A 20,063-nucleotide genomic window follows, 5' to 3' on the forward strand; every position below is an offset into this window, starting at 1 on the left:
CCCTGTCACTGCCCACAAACTGTTGTGTTGTACAGTGGAAATCGCTAACAGCAGAAGCAGTTTTTTGGTTCTTCTTCCCTGCCTAACGCTCTCCCTTATTCAGAATCAGCAGCAGCACCTCTCCCTAAAGCCCCTGTTACACACTGCGATATCGCTAGCAATATCGCTGTAAAGTCACCGATTTTGTGACGTTGCAGCGATATTGCTAGCGATATCGCTGCATGTGATACTTACCTCCGACCGGCTCCCCCGCTGATTATCGCTGGTCGCGCGAGAAGCTGCTGGATCATTTCTCGTCGGTCACTTCCTGCGGCGCTTCCTGCTGTGACGACGAGCGACGCTTGGACGCGGGCGGGAGGACGCAGGATCGCCACGTCTGACAGGTAAGTAGCGATCCCCGTCCCCAGTGATGTCGCTGGTGAGATCTGCCTGTGTGGCAGCTCACTAGCGACCACTTAGCGATGTACCAGCGATCCTGACCGCGTCATATCGCTGGTCGGGATCGCTGGTGCATCGCTAGGTGTAACGGTACCCTAATGCTAATATCGGCAGAAGTAAGATGGCGGTCGGCGTGCACGCCCTATTATATCCCCTGTGACGCCACACAAAGCCAGCCAATCACTTGCATGCTCTTCTCAAAAATGGTGGTGACCGATGCCCATGTCATCGCATTGCCCACAGTGTGCGTCCTCCATCATTGGCTGAAAAAGGGCGCTGGAAGCATCATTTGAAATGCGACTTTGGCGCTCTGGTCGCCCACCTCACGCTATGGTCGGTTTTCGTTTCATGAAACCTGACTTCAGTGAAAGTCGGCGACTTATGAATTTGACAGACCCGTTTCGCTCAACTCTACTACGGACAGTATACATATTATAGAAAGTGGCCCTGACCTAAAAAGACCACATCTTCGCATGCACTAGCCATGGAATTACTCTCAGAATGCCATATACACAAAAGAAAAATAGAGTAAAAAGGATCCACAGAAGAAATAGTAAAAATAGAGTACTTTTATTAATCTCAAAAATATGAGTCACCAATACATATTACAAAGAACAAGGTCACAATAATACAAAGTTCCGTCAAAGGAGGGATACAGGTGCAGAAAAAACATGCAGTAGCACAATACAACCAGGCAAGGATGCAATAAAGTGACAGTGTTTCAATTTAGATCAAGATAGGTAAAACGCCTAGTGTGTGGCCATATAAAGAAAAGTGCTAGGTCCAGCTTAGTAGCACACATGTGAATAGAAAAAACGACCACAACACAGGTCATGATAATTAAATAATCTTATCCATGGTTGCTGTGTGTGCCGCACGTGTAGCCCCTATGCACGTTTCGCGTAGGCTTTGTCGGAGGGCTATGATCATGGGTAAGATTATTTAATTATCATGACCTGTGTTGTGGTCGTTTTTTCTATTCACATGTGTGCTACTAAGCTGGACTTGGCACTTTTCTTTATATGGCCACACACTAGGCGTTTTACCTATCTTGATCTAAATTAAAGCACTGTCACTTTATTGCATCCTTGCCTGGTTGTATTGTGCTACTGCATGTGTTTTTTCTGCACCTGTATCCCTCCTCTGACGGAACTTTGCATTATTGTGACCTTGTTCTTTGTAATATGTATTGGTGACTCATATTTTTGAGATTAATAAAACTCTATTTTTACTATTTCTTCTGTGGATCCTTTTTACTCTATTTTTCTTCACTATGGAGAGTGCTGTAAGAAAATGAAAACACAACTCCTCCACTGCGCTCTGGAAGGACCAGCCCCAATTATGTTGGCACTAGTTCTAGTTGTATTAGGGGACACTGGAGGTGGAGTTGGTTCTATCAGTGGTAATTGATTTGCAAAGACTGCCCTATCAGAGGGCAGTGGAGGTGTAGCAGGCCATGTTAGTGTTCAGAGGACACTGAAGGCGTTGAAGGTGGAGCTGTTCTTAACAAGGATCCATGAAAGAAAAGCTAGTCCTATCAGCGCACAGTGGCGGCAGAGAGGGTTCTCTGAAGGGTCAATGGAGGTGCAGATGGTGCTATCAAAGGGCGGTGTAGGGTAAGCACAAGTCCTAGACTTATCACGTTCTCCATACTGAAGTCTAAGACATAGAAGCCAATTTTATGAAGAGAATGGAACTCCAGAATATTTGAATGGAGGCAGAAGCCACTAAGAGGAATTATGTCCCATATATAAGGTTCAAGAATAGTTAAAGAGACTACCAACTTTCCCTACCAATGTATTGTGCCTCACAGTGTAGTGCCCATAACAATTGAGAAATCTTTGATGGCTTACATGCAGAGAATATGGCAATAAACAGAAAAGTTTAGATTCACTTTCTTGGTTTACTAATGTTTTAGATTTTGTGCAGCAAACTCCTGAGCATGACTTGCTGAAAGGCTACATTAGGCACATTACAAGTCTCTGATATATTCTATTCAGCATTTTAAAGCCTTTGCTGGAATATTTTCCATTAAAGCATTATCCTTTTTTCCTCCCCATTTACTTATACACCTGTATTCTTTGCCTCTGGCATCTCATGTTAAAATTAGATAAGCTTCCTTGTAACTTTGAGAAATTCATTTTTCTACAGAAAGAGTACCTTAAAGAGAGTAAAAATAACCATACTTGTGAAACAGCGGCTAAGCGAAATCCTTGTTATGTCAAAGTGCTGGGCTACAGTGCAGATATATTCACTCCCGTACAAGGCAAGGTTAAACCGAGACACTGCAAAGTGCAGTATGTTCAATAGAGGTAACTTCATTATTCCAATAGAAGATATCCACAAGTCTATACGCATTGAACAGACAATTGATTAAGTTTACATTACAAGTCAAGTATTTTTCATGAGTGTTTTTTACTTTATATATATATATTACTAAGATATCCATCATCGATTACTGGAAGTGTTAATAACGTTTGCATTGAAACACAGGGATGGATGCCATAAAGATTCACTAGGGAAGCATCTACTCCTCTCATCAATCAGACCTCAGTAGGTGTTACTACAACCATAGCAGATTGATTGTTGCGAGATAAATCACTGCCCTGGAATTAATTACACAGGCTGAGGCATATACTGGTGATAAAGGAAAAGCATGCACGCTTAGTAAACAGCGGGTAACTAAGAGCCGCGTGGCTCCTAGATACCCGCTGTTTACATTGGAAACCAGCGTGCAGCGTCGCTGATCGTTGCTCTCCCGCTGCCACATGCAGCGATGCGTGCTGGCCAGCGGGAAACCAACGATCAAAAAATGGCCCAGGACGATCCTGCATGATCAGCGATACCCGGCAGGGGGGCCGGTTGCTGATGAGTGCCACACACAGCGATGTCGCTGACGAGATCGCTGTGGAGTCACAAAATCAGCGATTTCACTGGCAATATCGCTGTGTGTGGCAGGGCCTTAATAACTTTGGGAGGAGGGCACTGCTTTTGTAAATATATGTCGACCTTATGTTCAACATTAAGCCCCAGTAGGACATCATTGAGGATACTTTACCAGGGTATTTGATAAAAGTTATGGCTGTTGTTTGCTGTAAATCAGTCCAGTAAGAGGATAAATAATTCAGAAACATTGAGAAATTCTCATGAAAATGGCGCTTTCTCTGTTCTTGAGAGACAGGAAACTACAATAGGGAACATTTATCGAAAAAGAGGAGACCATCTCAGGCAGAAGTGCACAAGCAATGCTGTTCTACCGCTCGTAACAGTAAATATCGACCGGCTCGCCATTGTCATACACAGAATGGTCTTGTGCCATCAAGCGCCAGGGAGATATGACAATAAAGGTTTATTTAACAAATAACAATACAAAGAAGTGGAAGAAACATATTAGATACCTATCTACAATGTGGATATCTTTGAAAATCCAACATTTATACATAAAAAAGATTTCAGACAAAACACAGGCATAACTTCAAGTACATAAAATAGCTTCAAAAATACTGATTTTTTTGTATATTTAAATTACTCCTACCACATTTTACATGATAATCTGTGACAAATACATAAACAGGATACATAAGTTAGCTTCACTACAATGGTTATTATGAACAGACATCAAATCGCATCTGTTACTTTCCATCCCTGTACCAATCTGATTCTAACATTAATAATGTTACCTTTAATTCATATACATAAGTACTTTTCACCTATACAGGAATACTATCTGGTATACAGAAATTTTCAAAAGGCAAACGCAAAATAAACATTGATATTTTTTGATAAAGCCATTTATTCCTCTGGGATGGTTATCACTGTGAGAGTTAGTTTATAATTTACTATTATAAGGTGGTGTATAAAGCTTCCCAATACAAAAATGGGCACCAAGGCCATCCCTCTAACAAGCAGAAAGGCCCCGTCATATGTCAGGGTCCACGTGATAACCACAGACCCATCTAATGCATGGGACTAAAATCCTGACCTTTTTTCCTAAAATGTATGCAAATAACATAAAAAAAAGTCTAAAATTCATATAAACAAGTAAAAAACAACACGTCTACCTGTATTGGTCATTGTTATTACTGTTTTTTTTCTGTTAAAACTACATATACTTTAAAGGCATGGAAACCGTAATACCCTTATTTGTATAATTAAAAATAAAAATAATAGCAAAACATAAAGTAGGTCTTTTGTAGTGCCTAAAAGGAGGTTTGGGGAAATTTCAAGGGTTTTCATTATGTATAGACCCCTAATACTTTATGAACTGAATCATTTCTGCTAGAGGCAAGAGCAATAGGAAACAATGGAATTCTCTCCAGTCTTCTTACAACAGTTAACAGGATTTTTATAACAGATCATCATAAATGACAGTATAGGATTTGTCAATGAGATCTTTACTATCTGATATGACGAGAGAGATTTTACTTTTCTGCACTTGCCTTTCACCATGCAGCACAAGCAATTCAGGTAATAAGATTGCAGTAGTAATAGCGATGAAGAAAGCAGTAAGGTATAAGGATTTTTTTAATTTCTAACGTTTTGTTGGCCCTTTTGTGGTTTAGAATAATGGCAGCGAGTGACCACCATTTTGCCAAATCTGCGCAAAGCGAATTGCAATTTGATAAATATGAGTTTTTGTAAAATTTAAATTAGCAAATATGAGACAATGTAACTTATCAAAACAATCTAATGTTAAAGTGAAGGAACCTCAAAAGTCAGTGGTGCTCTTTACAGGCCAATACTTATCCAACATCCAAGGCTTATTTTACTGGACTGCATTGAGAACTATTAATAGCATATAGAGCTGCAGAGAAGGAATTTTCCTTCTGCGTTCTTGCTACTAGTTTATAGCTTTGCTGAGTCACTGATTGGTCTTCTTTTTTTAAAGATGCTCTCCCATCAAAGTTTTTATCCTCTTAATATATTGCAGTCATCATATTATATAGCACAGTGTACTTACAATTGCTCATTTTACCTCTCTTCCCAGCTAATTCTTCTCTTTTCTCTGCTCTATGTAGAAACAAGAAGTCTATTTTTCCCTGCTTAAAACATTCTCCTCTTCAATTCCTGACCCAGATGTTCTCTCCTCCTCCTGCCAGGGACTAATGAGTCATGCAGGGAAAATTGACCTCCCATTTCTACATAGAGCTTAGGCTAGTTTCACACTAGCATTTATGAGCGCAGCGACGGCCTGCGCATGGCCGCCGCTAAGCCCCGCCCCCTGCCGCGCCCCCGCCGGTAGCTCCGCCCACCAGCGCATGACGCTGCATGCGCCCTGCGTCCCCTATCTTTATCACAGGGGGCGCAGGCCGTGCGCAGTATGCGTTTGGCGGCGCATGCGTCCTTTTGACGGTGCGCCGACCTGCGCCAAACGCAACCTGCTGCAGTTTGGTTGCGTCGGCGCACCGTCAAAAAGGCGCATGCGCCGCCAAACGCATACTGCGCACGGCCTGCGCCCCCTGTGATAAAGATAGGGGACGCAGGGCGCATGCAGCGTCACGCGCCGGTGGGCGGAGCTACCGGCGGGGGCGCGGCAGGGGCGGGGCTTAGTGGCGGCCGTGCGCAGGCCGTCGCTGCGCTCATAAACGCTAGTGTGAAACTAGCCTTAGTCAGTTTTTAATTGCGTGATGTCATAGACCTATTGGAAAAGAGAAGTATTAGCAGGGGAGAAAGGCAAAATGAGCAATTGTTAAGTGCACAGTGCTATATAATATGGCTTTGACAAAGATCGATAAGATCGAAATGCGTAGCCTCTGTCTGTGATGGTGGCACTTTTTGGAGAGCACATTTCATATATGTGTATTTTAACATGAATTAATAAAGAAGAAAATTTTAAACGCAGCTGGAACTAACTACTCCTTTACTACTGGCTATTTTCACATGTGTCTGCACAGAGTTCCGAGGATCTGCGGAGGTTGCTAGTGAGCTGGTTTACTTTCTATTTGTCTTTTGCGTGCACCATTTTATGATACCCATAAGTTTCTCCATTTTTCATGAAAGCTGGTTGGGTGTGGGCTTATTTTTTACATGCTGAGCTGAAGTTTTTAATGATACCATTCTGGTGCAGATACGATCTTTTGATTGCCCCTTATTGCATTTTAATGCAATGTTGCGGCGACCAAAAAAAAACGTAATTCTGGTGCTTTTCCTTTTTTTCACATTACGACATTTAACGATCGGGTTAATTCTTTTTTTATATTGATAGAGCAGGTGATTCTGAACACAGCTATACAAATAAGTGTATTTTTTTTTATTCTTTTCTTTTGAATGGGGCGAAAGGGGGGTGATTTGAACTTTTATATTTTTTTAATATTTTTAAAAACTTTTTTTTACTCTCTGCATGCTTCAATATTCTCCACAGGAGACTAGAAGCTGCAATTGTCCGATCGGCTCTGATATATACAAGCGATGATCAGATCAACTGTATGTAGCAGAAATGCTCACTCTCTATGACAACCATAGAGGTCTGCTGGAGACCTGTGGTTGTCATGCCAACCTGTCATGCCAACCCAACAGTAACTCGCCATCACGTGATGGGGTCACCGATGGGAGGGATTTCTGATGCAAGCGCAAGTTAAATGCCGCTGTCAGAGATTGACTGCGATTTAACAGGTTAACAGCAGTGGGTGGATCGTGGCTGTTGCGGGCACATGTTAGCTGTATAAATGAGCTGACATGTGTCCGGAAAGGTGCGTGCTCAGCGCCGGAGCCCACATCAAACAAGAGGAGACCGACGTTGGCGTACTTTTACGCTCGATGTCGGAAAGGGGTTAAGAGGATAAAAATTTTGATGGGCGTGCTTCTTTAATATCTTAATGCCAATATAAGAGACTAGTCCCTAAAATAAAATCCTGTTCCATTCAGATTGTAAAATGATGTCTACAATTATGCACAACTGTAACAATAATGCAAAAAAATGCATGTAAATGCACCTGGCATTTGCAGAGCTGTAATGATGCTGCTTTTATTGTGCTAGAATTACATTTTTAGGTTTCGTAATGGAACATAAAAACCAGGAACCAAAATACATAAAGTTTCAATCATTATATCACCTGCATAAAATGATTAATTATTGGGATTTTCTCATTTTGAATGACTTAGTGCAGCCTGCCTTTTTCTGTAAGTTGCAAAATCTAACACCTGTCTACATTTTACTAACTAAATGATACTCCAGTAAGTCAAGGACCATGTATCTTAAGTACTTAGAAGACCTTGGCCAGAAGCAAACAAAATACATGGAAACTGTGCTATTATATCTTGTGTCATGGCAGTTACCTGGGAAAGCAATTTTTACAGGAATGTATTAAAAGTCTTGTTATATGCCGCTGTAAATTTATATTCAATATAGAGTAGAAAAATAGACGTTTAATATTTGCCTAAGAATGCATCGTGATTTAGAAAAATATTTTGTGAAAAATGCAATATTAATAAAAGCACACATGAAAACACAATTTTCTATCATAAAATAGAATATCCTTAAAATTGGAAAATCCGCCTCTACATAAGAGGAGATGTGCAAACCAGAAGTAACCAAAAGGAGACAGAAATGCCTTTGTTCATAGTAAGAATACAATTATATGTCTTCAGTATACAGCAGCCTAATGTCACACACGGTACCATCTGCATACAATTGGTGTGTGCCCAAACTAGTCACTATTGTTTTCCATGCCCCATTACAGGAGAAGGATCCAGAGATGAGAGAGAGCGGCTAGGTCTATGTATTCTACCTCCATGAATCCGAGCGTTGCTCTTATGTGGACTTGGACCTACAGTAACATGCTCATTTTTCAGAGAAGAGGAGGTCTCACTGGCACCACCACCACAAGTCCTGCTAGCAAAGGTTGCTTCTTTAGATGCACTCAACAGTTGTATTCCCTGTTGCATGGCACTCACAAACATTTGTGCAGATTGCTGGTGATGTTGTGACATTAATAATAGATTGGATGCAATTTTTTCTAAAATTGCATTCTGCTGCATTATAAGTTCAGAACTAGATTTCTCTGAAGCCATAATCTGCTTGAGGGATTTACTCATATCCTTCACATGACCATTAAGAACATTCAACTTCCTGGACATAGTTTTGCGGAATTGGCTCTGTTCAGAGTAAATGAGGGCTGTGTGCTCACTGATGTCATTCCTTATCGCTGGTGGTACTTGGTCACTGCTGAAAGGAGACATCATTGGTAGTTCATTGAATGTCTCATCAGATATGGGCTTCTGACCATTTGTGCTATGTTGCTCTTCTTTTGCAGGTTGTATATCTTGTAACATGAAATAATCATTCGGTTTGATGGATTCAAAGTGGCTTGAAAGCGGAGACATATAAATTTCTGCTTTTTCTTCTTCCATATCACTGAATTCTGACTTATCATGAAGAACATCAGTCAACGCCATGCTGGTCAATATTCCTAAATAAAGAATGAGAAAGTGGTTATATTTCAGCTTAATGGATTACTTAAGGTTATATCAGTATAAATATTTCAGGCACTAACTTGGATCACATGGTTTGAAAATAATTGTATTATTCAGCTTCAGATACTCAGGGTAAGCTCACACTAGGCGTTTTTGCAGCATTTTTAATGCAAATTTTCAGCTGCGTTTTACAGTACCAGCAAAGTCTATGAGATTTCAGAAACCTCAAGCACACAGCTTGCTTTTTTGTCATCAGGATTTTGTGCTTTGCATGTTTTATTTATATACAATGGAGCATGTCACTTCTTTCAGCGTTTTTTCAGTGTTTTCACCCATTGAAATGAATAGGAGTTGAAAAAACACATAAAAACGCAGGTGTCAGGTTTTGCTGCGGTTTTTTTGTGCCAAAACCTGATTCTATAGAATAGGACTTTTTTCAATTCTAAATCTTATCAGCATGCAAAAGAGACAAATCTAGCATGTGAAAACTGCAGCAAAAACTGCAAGAAAAAACAAGGAAAACATGCTTTTTTTCTACAGCTTCTTTCCTGCCAAGAGATCAGGTTTTGCTGGAGAAAAAAATGCTGAAAAAAATGCTGAAAAAATGCCTAGTATGAACTTACCCTTATAGTGTATTCAAAGGAAAGTGAGTATTAACTGTATTGTCCAGTTAAAACAAGTTACCACTCTGGGTCCACCTGCTGGTACCCACTCCAATCGGCAGAGTGAGGAATTTTTATCCAAGATGGGAAAGTTTCATCCCTGCTGCAAAATGGAATGCCAGGTCAGATGAGCATGAGCACTGTTGTTTCATTCTAGCAAAGATAAAAGTGCCCTGTTATGCCAATCAGTAATACTCCTAGTGGTTTGACCTTCACCAATCAATAAGTTATGACCTATCCTGTGAATATGTGAACTGTATTTTCTGAAAATGCAAACTGATCACATGTCCTTAATATCTTAATTGTGAAAAGCATTAAATACATTAAGCTATAATTATTTATATGTTATATCAATTAATTGACCACCAGACTGTAAGCATACACATTTAAAGGGAATGGGTCACCTGAAAAACACATAGGGCCTGATTCTCTAAGGTTTTCACATCAGAATTCTGAAGTAAAACACCTTAAAAATGCAACATTTTTGAGCAACATTCAAAAAATGTAGCAACTTTTGGTGTTTTCACACCAGTCTTAGCTAGTGATGGGCAAATCCATGGATGTTCAGGTCCAACGGGTTCGACTGAACTTTTTTAAAAAGTTTGGTTCAGGTACCAAAACGGCACCCAAACCCAGACCCCAGTCAAACGAAAAGGAGGCCATAACATTCAACGCTTGACACTATGTCATCTGTGTGACATCGTGGGAAACAGCATTTTTGATTTGCAGCAACATTACACGTTACAGAAAGGCACAGCGCTGCAATTCCCATGCTGTAAAACAGATGACAGCATGAGAGCTGGCCCAGCAGCTGTGACCGGCGGTAAAAAAGATTACTGCCAGTCAGTTGTTGGCTGATCAGAGTACTACTCCTCTCATCAGCGTACGCCTGCTCTCGGTGATAGGAGCGAGAGCAGACGACACTGATGAGAGTATTACTTTCATCAGCCGGGACCTGTGCGTTATAGTAAAGTTGTCAGTGTGATATAGTGCAGTCAGTGAGTGTGCATTTTACTGTACAATATATTTGTTAAAAAAAATGGCTTGAGGTCTTTAGTAATTTTCATAACCAGATGAGGGAAAGCCAAAGTTTGGGGCCTTTTGTTAATATTCTAGGACCAGGCCAATATCCATAAAGGTTCTCAGGCTATTAATATCAGCTCAAAGTTGTTTGCTTAGCCTTTACTGGTTATTATAGGGGAGACCCCTCAAAAAAAAAATTATATGGGATCTCCCTATATTCAATACCCAGCAAACGCTAAACAGACAACTGTGGTCTGATATTAATAGCCTAGGAAAGGGCCATGGATCTTGGCCCCCTCCCAGACTAAGAACATCAGCTCTCCGCTGATCCAGAAATAGTGTATCCATAAGATGCGCCAATTCTGGCACTTAGCCTCTGCTCTTCTCACATGCCCTGGTGCGGTGGCAAATAAGGTAACAGTTTTGGGGTTGATGTCAGCTGTTTTAAGGCCGCTTACATCAAGCCCAGGGGTTAGTAAAAGAGAAGTGTAAATAAAACAAATGTAATTAAAACATAGACACAGAGAAAAATCCTTTTTTTTTTCAATAAAAACACATACTCTTTTATTTGAAAGAATAATAATAATAAATAATAATAATACATTTTATTTCTATAGCGCCGACATATTCCGCAGCACTTTACATTTCAGAGGGGACTTGTACAGACAATAGACATTACACATAACAATAATCACATAGATCATAACAGATACCAAGATGAATGAGGGCCCTGCTCGCAAGCTTACAATCTATGAGGAAAAAAAGGGAGACACGAAAGGTGGGAGATAACAGTTGCCCTGATTGTATGGACCAGCGATAATGTTAAGTGTGTAACAGTACAGACACAGAGGGCTAATGGATGTATAAAGCATGTGGGAACATGATGCAGGGAACATGGTTATAGTAAAAACTTTTGGCTGTGCCACACAGGGAAAGATTAGGTTAATGTGTTGAGGCGGTAGGCCAGTCTGAATAAATGAGTTTTCAGGGCACGCTTAAAATTGTGGGGATTGGGGACTAATCGTATTGACCTGGGAAGTGCATTCCAAAGAATTGGCGCAGCACGTGTATAGCAGAATGGAGTAATCAAAACATTTTTGGCACTCAACTCGTTGCAAAGATGAAGAATTTTTATTTGCAGTCACAAATATAGACGTTTCGGCTGTATCAACTAGCCTTCATCAGTAAACTGCAAAGTCGACAAAAGTATATACAATATACAATCAGATACTACAGATAATCAATCCATGAAGATGTCAATAACAGAAGAAACAAGTATTGATATGTGCACAAGTGGTAGGGAGGACGGAACAAGGTATTTAGGAAATATGGCTCATGGAAAGAAAAGAAACAGAAATAAACATATAAGTAAAAGAAAAAACATCAAACCTACCAAGACTGCTCCTATCTCTATAATTTTCTGGACATCTATGGTGAGACAAGATTTAAATCAATAAAATGATCATGTTAAGAAGTAATCAATGGAGTTTATAACTGTAGAATATATATATATATACTCACTATATTGTATGACCAATAGTAAATTAGGTGCTATTGGAGGTGATACCATCCACCATGTAAGAACTGGTATATAAACCAGGTTCAAAAAAATATATATGTGTCTGTGAGCAAACATTACAGTTGTGTGGGAATATTACAATGTATGACGATACTGGAACTAACCTGTAGATTTCAAAGAGAAGGTGTAGTAGAGAAAAATTCCAAACGAACATGAACACAGTATACCATTAGAATTTATTTAACCTAGGGCGTTATAATGTATGTCATGATGAGATTTACTCACTATTAGATCTGTGACTGAAAAGCTCCAAAGGTTGCACCAACCAGAAGTTGGCATAAACATCCTATAGCTATGTCTGAAGGGAATTGTCCCAAAGGGGATTACTTGTGGGATCTAACATAAAGGAAAATGCAATCAATCATAATAATAGGCTCTGGGGCTCCCTATCCTGGTTATTAGGTACAGTTGTGGCCAAAAGTATTGCCACCCCTGCAATTCTGTCAGATAATACTCAGTTTCTTCCTGAAAATGATTGCAAATACAAATTGTTTGGTATTATTATCTTCATTTAATTTGTCTTAAATGAAAAAACACAAAAAGAATTGTCCTAAAGCCAAATTGGATATAATTCCTCACCAAACATAAAAAAGAGGGTGGACAAAAGTATTGGCACTGTTCGAAAAATCATGTGATGTTTCTCTAATTTGTGTAATTAACAGTACCTGTAACTTACCTGTGGCACCTAACAGGTGTTGGCATTAACTAAATCACACTTGCAGCTAGTTGACATGGATTAAAGTTGACTCAACCTCTGTCCTGTGTCCTTGTGTGTACCACATTGAGCATGGAGAAAAGAAAGAAGACCAAAGAACTGTCTGAGGACTTGAGAAACCAAATTGTGTATAAGCATGAGCAATCTCAAGGCTACAAGTCCATCTCCAAAGACCTGAATGTTCCTGTGTCTACCGTGTGCAGTGTCATCAAGAAGTTTAAAGCCCATGGCATTGTGGCTAATCTCCCTAGATGTGGCCGGAAAAGAAAAATTAACAAGAGATTTCAACGCAAGATTGTGCGGATGTTGGATAAAGAACCTCGACTAACATCCAAACAAGTTCAAGCTGCCCTGCAGTCCGAGGGTACAACAGTGTCAACCCGTACTATCCGTTGGTGTCTGAAAGAAAAGGGACTGTATGGTAGGAGACCCAGGAAGACCCCACTTCTTACCCCGAGACATAAAAAAGCCAGGCTGGAGTTTGCCAAAACTTACCTGAAAAAGCCTAAAATGTTTTGGAAGAATGTTCTCTGGTCAGATTAGACAAAAGTAGAGCTTTTTGGGCAAAGGCATCAACATAGAGTTTACAGGAGAAAAAAAAAGGCATTCAAAGAAAAAAACACGGTCCCTACAGTCAAACTTGGCAGAGGTTCCCTGATGTTTTGGGGTTGCTTTGCTGCCTCTGGCACTGGACTGCTGGACCATATGCATGGCATTATGAACTCTGAAAACTACCAACAAATTTTGCAGCATAATGTAGGGCCCAGTGTGAGAAAGCTGGGTCTCCCTCAGAGGTCATGGGTCTTCCAGCAGGACAATGACCCAAAACACACTTCAAAAAGCACTAGAAAATGGTTTGAGAGAAAGCACTGGAGACTTCTAAGGTGGCCAGCAATGAGTCCAGACCTGAATCCCATAGAACACCTGTGGAGAGATCTAAAAATGGCAGTTTGGAGAAGGCACTCTTCTAATATCAGGGACCTGGAGCAGTTTGCCAAAGAATAATGGTCTAAAATTCCAGCAGAGCATTGTAAGAAACTCATTGATGGTTACCGGAAGCGGTTGGTCGCAGTTATTTTGGCTAAAGGTTGTGCAACCAAGTATTAAGCTGAGGGTGCCAATACTTTTGTCTGGCCCATTTTTGGAGCTTTATGTGAAATGATCAATGTTTTGCTTTTTGCTTCATTCGCTTTTGTGTTTTTTCATTTAAGACAAATTAAATGAAGATAATAATACCAAAGAATTTGTGATTGCAATCATTTTCAGGAAGAAACTGAGTATTATCTGACAAAATTGCAGGGGTGTCAATACTTTTTGCCACAACTGTATATCCTAATGATCTTATATTCACTATTAAATCCTGTGACTCATAGAAAACCCCAATTTCGCGCTGTAAGAACAGCAGCTGGCTATAGTTTCAAATGTCTGTCTGTAGGGACAATGAGGGGTTAAAACTGATAGAGTATTAATGGAACTCTTGCAGACTAATGAAGTCAGCTTTTTTACCATTGGTGGGTGGCAGCAGGACATGTGTAAATGCGGCATCCACCGCTGGTGTGGCAGGTCACTCAGACTAGAATCACTGTAACTTAAGTAGGGAGTAGGCGGGACTACTGCTGGAGTGACAGAGCCGTGTTCCAGGAAGTGACGTTCTATTGATCAGCAGAATGGAGGGCGTGGGTAGGATGGTATACTGAAACAAAGGAGGAGAGGTAGGGTGGTGCTGAGCCATGGAGAGCTTTGTGTGGGTGAGGGTAATAAGTTTGTACTGGATTCTGGAGTGGATGGGTAGCCAGTGTAATGACTGGCACAAGGTAGAGGCATCGGTGTAACGATTGGCGAGGAATATGATCCTGGCAGCAGCATTCAAGACAAATTGGAGGGGGGAGAGTTTGGTAAGAGGGAGACCGATTAGAAGAGAGTTACAATAGTCGAGACGAGAATGAATAAGAGAAATAGTAAGAGTTTTTGCGGAGTCAAAAGTAAGAAAAGGTCGAATTCTAGAAATGTTTTTGAGATGCAGATAACAAGAGCGAGCCAGTGATCGTATGTGGGGGACAAAGGAAAGCTCGGAGTCAAGTATGACCCCAAGACAACGGGCATGTTGCTGGGGAGTAATAGTGGAACCACAAACGGAAACGGCAATGTCAGGTATAGGTACATTAGTAGCGGGAGGAAACACAAGGAGTTTGACAGGTTCAGTTTCAGATATAGTGAGGACATGATGCTAGACACAGCATTTAGACAATCGCTGGTGTATTCTAGAAAGGCAGGCATGATGTCAGGAGAAGAAGCGTATAATTGGGTGTCATCAGCATAGAGATGGTACTGGAAACCAAATCTACTGATTGTTTGACCAATAGGGGCAGTGTACAAAGAGAAGAGGAGGGGGCCTAGGACTGATCCTTGAGGAACCCCAACAGTAAGGGGAAGATGAGAGGAGGAGCCAGCAAAAGATACAGTAAAGGAGCAGTCAGAGAGATAGGAGGAGAACCAGGAGAGAACAGTGTCCTTGAGGCCAATGGAATGGAGCATAGTGAGGAGGAGCTGATGATCCACAGTGTTGAATGCTGCAGAGAGATCCAAGAGAATTAGCATGGAGTAAGGGCCAGTTGATTTAGCTGTTAGTAGATCATTAGAGACTTTAGTGAGGGCAGTTTCAGTAGAATGTAAAGAGCGGAAACCGGATTGGAGAGGGTCGAGAAGAGAGTTATCAAAGAGATAGCGGATAAGATGGGAGTGGGCCAGGCGTTCCAGAAGTTTAGAGATGAAAGGAAGATTAGAGACATGTCTATAGTTAGCAGCACAGTTTTGGTCGAGGGATGGTTTTTTAAGTAGTGGATGTATGATGAAACACTCCCCACCCTTTTACACCTATTTCTTACTGTAAAATTAATAATGAAATACCATATTCCTCACCTGTCCGATGATAATCTATATGTCCCATGATGTGCTCCAACTCTGCTACATCTGGATTGCATGCCTGAGCAATGGCATGATGCGACTCAGCCGTGAATCCAGTCAACAGTAATGTAAGCAAAGTTCATAGTCGATGAACTCCAGTGACCTCAGAGAAACTTCTCATGCAGCCAGCACTGATGTCAGTGAGGTCACTGGGGTTCATCAACTATGCACTCCGCTCACCTTATTGGTGTCACCGCTCGGCACTGCGGCTGAGTTATCGGCCTCCGCAGTCAGTTTCTCCGGAATTTACGGCTGAATAGTGGCATCAAGCCCCAGCTCAGCCATGCAATCCAGATGTAGCAGAGTTGGAGCATATTGTGGGACATATGCATTATCGTCAAATAGGTTAGGAATATGGTGATTCATTATTTTAAAATTTACAGTAATAAATAGGTGAAGGAGGGTTGGGAGTGTTTCTTTCAAATAAAGGAGTATGTGTTTTCATATCAAACAAAGGACTTTTCTCTGTGTCTGTGTTTTCATTACATTTCACTGTTGGGTTAGTAATGGGTGTGTCTTATAAGTGCCTCTATATTACTAACTTGTGGGTTTGATGTCAGCTGACATTGCAAAGCTGACATCAACTCCATAAATATTTCACCACTTGCCACCATACCAGGGTAAGTGGAAAGAGCTGGGAAAAGTGCCAGAATATGCTCATCTAATATATGCACCTTTTCTGTGGAGGCTGCGGGCTGCTATTTTTAGGGTGGGAAGGGCCAATATCAATGGCTCCTTTCCAATCTGAGAATACCAGCCCCCAAGCTGTCTGCTTTAGCTTGGCTGGTTGTCAAAATTAGAGGGTATTCCATGGCATTTTTAAAAAGTATTTATTTTAATAATTTAAAAAAACAGCATCGCGACCCCTCTATTTTTTATATTTAGAGAAGATAACACTGACAGATAAGGGCTGCAGCCCACAGCTGTTTGTTTTGAATGTGATGGTTAGCAAAAATAAAGGGGACCTCATGCCACTTTTTTATTTTATTTATTGCAAAGGTGCCAGCTGATGAATACTCTCATCTTCGTAGGCCTGCTCTTACTGCTCTCAGCAAGCCCGGGTGTATGATGATGAGAGTAGTACTCTAATCAGCTAATGCCTGTGACCAGCGGTATCCTTTTTACCCCCACTCACAGCTGCTGGCTCACACACTGTCACCTGTATGACAGCATACGTACCACAGCACTCTGACCAGCGGTAACAAACTTTCCACCGATCAGAGCCGGTGTTTCTTGCGCTGTCACACAGATGACAGCATGGGAAACACTGAATGTTCTGGCTTCTGAACCCAAAGAGGAACACGAAATTTATGGAGAAGTCTGTGTTAGGGAGAGCCCAAAGTTTACCGTTCCGGTTCGCCCATCCCTAGTCTCTGCCAGATCCACAAAAATTGGATAAATATGGGTGGAGGCAAAACTTGACTGAAATACATTTCTTACTGAGAAGCATGGCACTTAAAAAATGCTCCTAATTTATTAAGTGGAGTGCACCCCTTAATGAACTAGGTGCATCATACTCCACCACACCATTTCATTAAAGGGGGCTTTACACATAGCGATATCACTAGCAATATCGCTAAAGCGTCACCGATTTTGTGACGCAGCAGCGATATCTCTAGCGATATCGCTATGTGTGATACTTACCTCCGACCGGCTCCCCCGCTGTCTGTCGCTGATCGCGCGAGATCGTGCAGCTCCATTTCTCGTCGGCTGCTTCCTGCTGGGCTTCCTGCTGGTGCCCATGAGCGACGCGTGGACGCGGGCGGGAAGACATAAGGATCGCCGCCTCTGAAAGTTAAGTAACGACTGCTGCTGCGTCGCTGTGAGATCTGCCTGTGTGGCAGCTCACTAGCGACCATTTAGCGATGCACCAGCGATCCTGACCGGGTCGTATCATGGTTGGGATTGCTGGTGCATCGCTAAATGTAAAGGGGAATTAAGACTGGTGTGCACAACTTGTGTACAACTCCAGTCTTAATGAATCAGGCTCTTAAGGTATGTTAATACAGAGTTATTTGTCATGGTTGGTGAAGATTCTGTGCTAAGATTTCTATATTGAAATTAAAAAAATATGCATTTAACATAAAAACCTCATTTTGACAATAGGGCATTTTCCAATTATGCCTTATCTTTAAAGGAGTCATCCTATGAAAAACTTTTATGATACATTATAAAATCCCCATTAAAGAGGACCTTTCATCAGATTTTTCATGTCAAACTGGGTAATAATAATAATAATCTTTATTTTTCACAAGAATACAAGAGTACAAGATATAATAGTGGCTGCAGACCAAAATAAAACTTTTTTAAAATTTGATTAGTAATCAAAGTATTTAGCACTTAATGAGTTAACTTTTAAGTCTAAGTGAGTGTTATCAAAGTTTTCTTTAGGGGCATGTACTTCTTCATGTATGATGCTGAGCAATCATCAGCAGGAAGCTTAGAGCATCTGTGTGAAATGTATGACATAAAGCTCTAATTTCCTGATCCTACCCTATTGCATGTTCAGAAAGTGCTGGTGGTAGAGTACAAAAAAGACTAACACCTTTCAGGTAAGGACCCTTTGGGGGTAAGGGAGCATAGATGAGTTTAGCTCTTTTACAGTGGTACCTGGTGATTACCATTGGCCAAGCCTATCCTCACCATCAGAGACTCTAGTGAATAATAGTTAGTCACTTACTTACGCCCTTTCAGAGTAAGCCCGGCCCATGCCACAGTGGGTCTACATCCACCAGTTTTACATAATGACAGCCTGTTATGCTCTCACTCACATAAAACACTGAGAAACTTGCTGTAAGTTATTATGGGGTGTGTTCTTTTTATGCTATGTTGCTGCCTACCTATGATTGGTCAACTCATACACGAGAAGAAGTACATGCCCCCAATGAGAACTGTCTGATAAAACACACTTGGACTTGACAAAAGTTAATTCAAAAGGTGCCAAAAACTTTGATTGCTAATATCTCCACGGCAGAGAAGCAAAATAAATAAAATGTGAAAAATTTGGTGAAAGTTTCTCTGACCATACGTGTTTCTTTGCAATTGAGCCAGATTTTGGAAAGTCTACATCAGTATGTGACATGCAAGTTGGTTTCACAATTGATAAAACCTTAATATCCTGAGCCTTTTTCCATATTTAATAAAGAGATTATTTGTTAATAGATTAATGCTTAATATGAAATTTTATGTGGAAACCTGAATTTTAACTTCCTGCAAAAGAAATAGATGTTTAAAAAAGACAATAATTTTCCTAACGTATTCTAACCAGGATGTTATGGATTTGAACAGTTTACCATGACTTAATCATACATATACTTTTACACTTGTTTAGGCGCACTTTCTTTTTATATATTCTAGTTGGCTATGTGAAATATAAGTAATGGCAACATAAGATTCCATTTGAAAACAGGTTTTCTTCACGAGGCAATCCCTTTAAGAATTTTTTTTAATACAAGAATGCATTGGATGAAATACTCTTCAAACTTGATACAATCTGAACTGAAGCAGTGAGAAAACAGAGCAAGGGCTAGAACACAGCTTTGCAAGATCCAACTAGCGTCTACAGAAATCTTTTGTCAAATTGGATAATCTTGAAGGGAAAATATAATATTGATTTTTATCGACTCTCACAATAAACAACTGAATTTCTATTATGTAGGGGAAATGTTGCTGCTTTTCCGTAGGTAAAACATAACCAAACATAAAACTGGATTGTTTTGTTATCATTTGCTCCGAAGACTTGACAAGGAAGCGGTCAAGTGTTGATTTGTTACAAGCAACAATCATCTCTTTTATGAACCAACTTGAATATACCATGCTCTGTGCAGAATTAAGGTTACTGGTGTTATCTCTCTGCTATTATCTCGCTATTCATTGCACTTCTATAAACATTCTAACATTGATAGTTTTGGACAAAGTGTGAATCATAGAAAAGAAAAATACAAGCACGTACTTTAATCAATTGCAAAGCACCAACTGAAGAACAGGACCAGACTGATAATAGAAACTTGGCCAAAATCCAATTTTCCTGGGCTATTCTGAGTTGGGAAAATCAAGATATATTCTTGGCAGTGACAGAAAATGTAGGAATAAGCAGATAACTACTATAATACAATCCCACGGCCCCGAGCCTTAACCGGGTGATAAAAAAAGTTTAAGTACCAATGTTTATCTATCCTGGAGACGTCTTTTTTTTGGTAATGACTGTACATTCAGATATTTTATGTCAAAAATGTGTACCATTCTCCGAGTATGTATTTTCTATTATGCT

The 20,063-nt window shown here is 40.5% G+C and overlaps 1 protein-coding gene across 3 annotated transcripts in view; it reads right to left on the bottom strand.

Moving 5' to 3' along the window:
- Window positions 1-6,018: 6,018 nt before the first annotated feature.
- Window positions 6,019-20,063, bottom strand: part of SEMA6A (semaphorin 6A) — a 322,215-nt gene continuing 308,170 nt past the window's right edge. For all 3 annotated transcript variants that reach the window (XM_073553966.1, XM_073553999.1, XM_073553967.1), the window contains one exon: window positions 6,019-8,846. In XM_073553966.1, coding sequence (XP_073410067.1) covers window positions 8,092-8,846 — 755 coding nt within the window. In that variant the 3' untranslated portion in view covers window positions 6,019-8,091. The remainder of the gene's footprint in view (window positions 8,847-20,063) is intronic.

This window comes from Dendrobates tinctorius, unplaced genomic scaffold (genome assembly GCF_039654945.1).
Source record: "Dendrobates tinctorius isolate UK_male_01 unplaced genomic scaffold, ASM3965494v1 ptg000003l, whole genome shotgun sequence".
In the NCBI taxonomy this organism is placed as follows: Eukaryota; Metazoa; Chordata; class Amphibia; order Anura; family Dendrobatidae; genus Dendrobates; species Dendrobates tinctorius.